This window comes from Apteryx rowi, unplaced genomic scaffold (assembly GCF_003343035.1).
Source record: "Apteryx rowi isolate R43461 unplaced genomic scaffold, aptRow1 scaffold_98, whole genome shotgun sequence".
NCBI classification, from domain to species: Eukaryota; Metazoa; Chordata; class Aves; order Apterygiformes; family Apterygidae; genus Apteryx; species Apteryx rowi.
In genome coordinates, this window is record NW_020451293.1 from 1477505 (window position 1) to 1482951 (window position 5447).

At 71.6% G+C, this 5447-nt stretch overlaps 1 protein-coding gene across 1 annotated transcript; it reads left to right on the forward strand.

Annotated features, from left to right (window-relative positions):
* Window positions 1-513: 513 nt before the first annotated feature.
* On the forward strand, window positions 514-5397 carry MST1 (macrophage stimulating 1). Its single transcript, XM_026055047.1, has 18 exons — window positions 514-565; window positions 896-1043; window positions 1265-1377; window positions 1500-1614; window positions 1743-1879; window positions 1970-2090; window positions 2202-2320; window positions 2441-2606; window positions 2731-2861; window positions 2942-3044; window positions 3137-3273; window positions 3581-3616; window positions 3717-3828; window positions 3933-4010; window positions 4137-4283; window positions 4429-4535; window positions 4952-5091; window positions 5236-5397. The coding sequence occupies exons 1-18, from the start codon at window positions 514-516 to the stop codon at window positions 5395-5397; spliced, it is 2124 nt and encodes a 707-aa protein (XP_025910832.1).
* Window positions 5398-5447: the final 50 nt, after the last annotated feature.

Here is a 5447-nt window from a genome sequence, read left to right on the forward strand (position 1 = left end):
ACGGCCTGCACCCCACGTGCCGGCCCCGGTGGTGGCGGGGGCTGCACCGGGGCCCAGCGGGCACCGGGGCTCCTGCGCCCACCCTCGTAGTGCCCCGCCCCGGACTCGGTCCTCCCGGCGGCACCTGCACGCGAGTAGGCCGCCGGCTGCAGCCCTCGTGCCAGCCCGGCCCCGTGCCCACCTGCACTGCTGGGCCGCCGAGAGGGCCCTTGCTCACCCTGCTGCCGCCTGCCCCTCTGCCTGGCCCTGCCCGTTGTCCCCACCCACGTGGGGCGCGAGCAGGGCTGGCCCCTCACGGGTGCCCACGCTGGCCGGCTGCACCCCGAAGAGGCCCCAGGGTGCTGGGGCTCCCTCCGCTCGTCCCGTCCCTCCTGCTGTAGCTCCTCTCTTGGCCCGCGGCCCAGAGGCAAATATTTGCCCTGGGCCAGCAGTAGGGCTTGACCCTGCCACAGTGCCACCCCCTGGTGACTGGGCTTGCGCAGGCCAGGGGACGCGGYGGCCGGGCCGGGGACAATGCAGGCCGCGCTGGGGCTCCTGCTCGCCCTGGCCGTGGCCCTGGGCTCAGGTAGGCACCCCAGGCAGGGCCGGCGTGGGGCTGGCGGCCATGGGGCAGCAGAGGGCCCGGACAGGCCTGGCAGCTGGCCAGGCGTCTGTCCTGCCTTCCCGTCGCTGCCCCCATAGCAGCCGTGGGGCTCGGGGGGGGGTTGGAGGACTGTGGCGGGTGCTGAGCGCCCTGTGGGGCAGGGATCTTGTGCTCCAAGGGGCAGGGATGCTGTGCCCCGTAGGACAGGGGTCGCGTGCTCCGCGGGGCAGAGGTCCTGTGCTCCGCGGGGCAGGGGCCTGGTGCCGTGCTGTGCCGCAGCGGGAGCGCTGAGCTCCCTGCCGCGCTCCCTAGGCCAGCGCTCGCCCCTCAACGACTTCCAGCGCCTGCGAGCCACGGAGCTGCTGGCGGCGCCCGCAGGCCCCCTGCCGCCGCCGCCGCCGCCGGAGCGGCGCCCCGTGGAGCAGTGCGCCCAGCGCTGCGCCGCCAGCCCGGCCTGCCGGTGAGCGGGACGCGCCGGGGGTGGGCGCTCGGGGTGCCGGCCGGGGGGCTGCTGCCGCTCTGCAGGCTTGGCTGCGGCGCGCGCGTGTGTGCACGCTTGCTCGCCGGGGGCCCTTGGCGTGTGCTCCCCCCCCGGCAGCGCTGGTTGTGCCCCATGGCCGTGTCGTGGGTCGGGGGTCCCAGCCCGCATGGCGTGTGCCAGGCTCTCTCTGCGCCTCCCAGGGCCTTTCACCATGACCGGCAGAGCCGACTGTGCCAGCTGCTGCCCTGGACCCAGCACTCGCCCCACGTCCAGCTGCAGAAAAACATCCACTACGACCTCTACCAGAAGAAAGGTGGGCCGACGCCACGGGGCGGGCGTGAGGGCACCGCGGGCCGGGCGCGGGGGCTCCCCGCCACCCCCGCGCCCGGCTCGGCTCGGCCCCACGGCCGTGACGCGGCGCCCGTCTCTGCCCAGGCTACCTGCAGGAGTGCATCGTGGCGGAGGGCGCCGGCTACCGCGGCACGCGGGCTGTGACGGAGAAGGGCCTCACCTGCCAGCACTGGCGAGCGACGACTCCCCACGACCACAGGTGCCCCGGTGCCCGCGTGCCCTCAGCTGCCTCGCAGCACCCGTCGGCGGCGCCGGGCGCGGGTGGCACCGGGCGGAGGCTGTGCCAGGCCCGGCTGGCAGCCCTCCTATGCACCCCTTCGCCAGCAGGTTCCTGCCCTCCCTGCGCAACGGGCTGGAGGAGAATTACTGCCGAAATCCCGACAGGGACAAGCGGGGCCCTTGGTGTTACACCGTCGACCCCAACGTCCGGCACCAGAGCTGCGGCATCAAGAAGTGCGAGGACGGTGAGTGCCCCGTACCGGGAACGCTCCCCCCCCGTGTCACCTCGCTCGGGCTGCCACTGGCCAGCCTCTGAGACCCGTCGCTCCGGGCAGCTGTCTGCATGACCTGCAACGGGGAGGACTACCGGGGCTCYGTGGACCACACCGAGTCAGGCACCGAGTGCCAGCGCTGGGACCTGCAGCACCCGCACAAGCACCCCTACCACCCAGACAAGTACCGGCCCCCGGCCCCAGCGAGCGCGCGGCTGCCGCACCAGGGCTGTGTGCCGGGGCGGYGATGCCACCCGCTGCCACCCCCAGCCTCTGCTCGCCGTCTCTCACCCAGGTACCCCGACAAGGGCCTGGATGACAACTTCTGCCGCAACCCCGACGGCTCCGAGCGGCCCTGGTGCTACACGACAGACCCTGAGCGGGAGCGCGAGTTTTGCCAAATCCGTGTCTGCAGTAAGGCATCGCCGAGGCCGAGCCCAAAACACCCCGTGATGGTGGCACGGGGTGGCTGGAGCCAGGTGTCTTCGGTGCCAGCCCTAACCCCGCTGCTCTGTCCCTTTCTGGCCACGCAAGCAGAGAAGCGCCCGCGGCCCGGCAACGTCACCACCGGCTGCTTCAAAGGGAAGGGCGAAGGCTACCGGGGCCGTGTGAACGTCACTGTGTCGGGGGTCCCCTGCCAGCGCTGGGACGCCCAGACGCCCCACAAGCACCACTTCGTGCCCGAGAAGTACCCGTGCAAGTAGGGCCGGGGGGGCTTTGCCCTGGGGAGGGATGCGGTCCGGCGCTGGGTGCCTGCGGGGCAGAGGCGTGGGGCAGGCGGTGCGGGCGCCCCACTCAGCGCCCCCGCTGCCCCCCGCCGCCAGGGACCTGCAGGAGAACTACTGCCGCAACCCCGATGGCTCCGAGGCCCCATGGTGCTTCACCACCCGGCCCACCTTGCGCGTGGCCTTCTGCTTCCAGATCCAGCGCTGCGCCGATGAGCTGGGTGCCCAAGGTGAGGGGCCCCGGGGGGTGACCGGCGGCCGGGGGTGCTTGGAGTGCCTCCAGGTACGAGCTGTCCCTGCCTGCCCCCAGACTGCTACCACGGCCACGGAGAGCTGTACCACGGCCACATCAGCAAGACACGCAAGGGCATCACGTGCCAGCAGTGGTCGGCGCAGAAGCCCCACGTGCCCATGTGAGTGTGCCCCCCAGTGCGCACGTGGGGGCTGCCAAGGGCACCGGGGAGCCGCCGCGCGGGGACGGTGATGCCAGCTCCCGTCCCGCCAGGATCTCGCCCATCAACCACCCCGAGGCGCACCTGGAGGAGAATTACTGCCGCAACCCCGATAACGACAGCCACGGCCCCTGGTGCTACACCATGGACCCCCGCACGCCCTTCGACTACTGTGCCATGAAGCCCTGCGGTGAGCCCCCGCCCCGCTGTGCCCCCTCGCGGTGTCCCTGCCCCATGGCCCGGGTGGGCGCCGSTGTCCCACCCCGGGGTGCGTCGCCCTGGCGTGCAGCAGCTGCCCACGATGGGAGCCCCCGTGCCCCCACCCGTGCCCTGCCACGGCATCACTTCGGCGCCCTGGTGCTGGCACTGCCCCAAGGCCGGCGGCGGCGTGCCGCTGCCCTGTCGGCTGCGGCCATCGCGGGAGCAGGCGGGTGCCCCTCACGGGACACGCTGCCCCTCGCCTGCCCCGTGTCCCCACCTGTGCTTTCTTTCCGTAGCTGGGGACAAGGTACCGTCTGTCCTGGAGAACGCAGGTATGGGCCTGTGGGTGCTGGGTGCTGCGTGGCGGGCAGCGGGGCACGCGTGCAGGGGGCCGGGCAGCGGGGCCCCGGCTCACGCCTGCCCTGCCCGCAGATGCCGTGGCGTTCGAGCAGTGCGGCAGGCGGGACGAGMGGCTGCAGCGAAAAGGGCGCATCGTTGGGGGGCAGCCCGGCAACTCGCCCTGGACCGTCAGCATCCGAAACCGGTGAGCGGGCACCCATGCTCTCCACCAGCGCCCACGGCGCAGCCTGGGGCAAGCCAGCACRCCCGGCGGGCACCGCTCACGCCGTGGCCCCTTCCCACCCGCAGGGCCGGCGTGCACTTCTGCGGGGGATCCCTGGTGAAGGAGCAGTGGGTCATCAGTACACGGCAGTGCTTCTCCTCCTGGTAAGCCACCCCACCAGCACCACGTGGCACGGGGAGCCATGCTCAGCTGGGATCCCCGAGGGCCGGGAGCATGGGGGTCCGGGGCGATGGGAGCCTGGTGGGTGCCGTAACGTCCCTTCCCTGCAGCGACGTGGACCTGTCAGGCTACGAGGTCCAACTGGGAACTCTCTTCAAGGACCCTGGCCCTGAGGACCCCGATAAACAAACCATCCCCATCGTCCACATTGTGTGTGGCCCCTCCGAGTCCCACCTGGTGCTGCTGAAGCTGGCGAGGTGAGCAGGGTGCCCCGGAGGGGAGGCCGGGGGCAGAGGACAGGCCAGCCCTGACCCTGGGGCTGCGCTGCCCGGCCTGGCCCCATCCGTCCCAGCCACGGGGGCACCGCCTGGCGCCATGGCCTGCCGCGTGTCTCTCTCGCAGGCCGGCCGTGCTGAACAAGCGGGTGGCTCTGATCTGCCTGCCGCCTGAGCGCTACGTCGTGCCCGCGCAGACCGTGTGCGAGATTGCTGGCTGGGGGGAAACCAGAGGTACCCGCGGTGGGAACCCCACCGCCTTCCGGGCATCCCTGGCCCGCAGCATCCCCCTGCCCGTGGCATCCACTGCCCATGACATCCCCAAGCCCGTGACATCCCCCTGCCCACGGTATCCCCCTGCCCACGGCATCCCCCACCCACAGCATCCCCTGCCCATGGTATCTCCCTGACCACAGCGTCCCCTGCCCACAGCATCTCCTGCCCATGGTATCCCCCTGCCCACAGCATCCCCCTCCCCACAGTATCCCCTGCCCATGATATCCCCCTGCCCAGAGCCTCCTCTTGCCTATGGCATCCCCTGCCTGCAGCATTCACCCACCCATGGCACCCCTGCCCTGCCCATGGCATCCCCCTTCCTCAGCATCCCCCTGCCCATAGCATCCCCTGCCTCGTGCCCTCCCTCCCTGCAGGCACTGCGGACGGCTCCGTGCTCAACGTGGCCAAGCTGCCCGTGTGGTCCAACGCAGAGTGCAATGCAGTGCTGCGTGGGCGTGTGAAGGAGAGCGAGCTGTGCACTGCCCCACTGCGTGTCAGTGTGGGGGCCTGYGAGGTGAGCTGGGCCAGGGCCGAGGTCTGGGACAGGGAGGCAAGCCGGGATGAGACCAGCGGGACGGGGTCATCAGGCCATCTCAGGGAGCCTGTGGGYGCCGCAGCTGGGGTGGCGTGGAGTCACTTTGCTCTCTTGCTCCCTCAGGGAGATTATGGGGGGCCCCTGGCCTGCCTCACACATGACTGCTGGGTGCTGGAGGGGGTGATCACCCCATCCCGCGTGTGCGCCCGGACCGACCAGCCTGCCCTCTTCATCCGTGTCTCACTCTACGTGGACTGGATCCAYAAGGTCATGAAGATGATCTGAGCTGGACAAAGGGTGGCCGGATGGGCTGCCTGCTGCACCCAGGGCAGCCC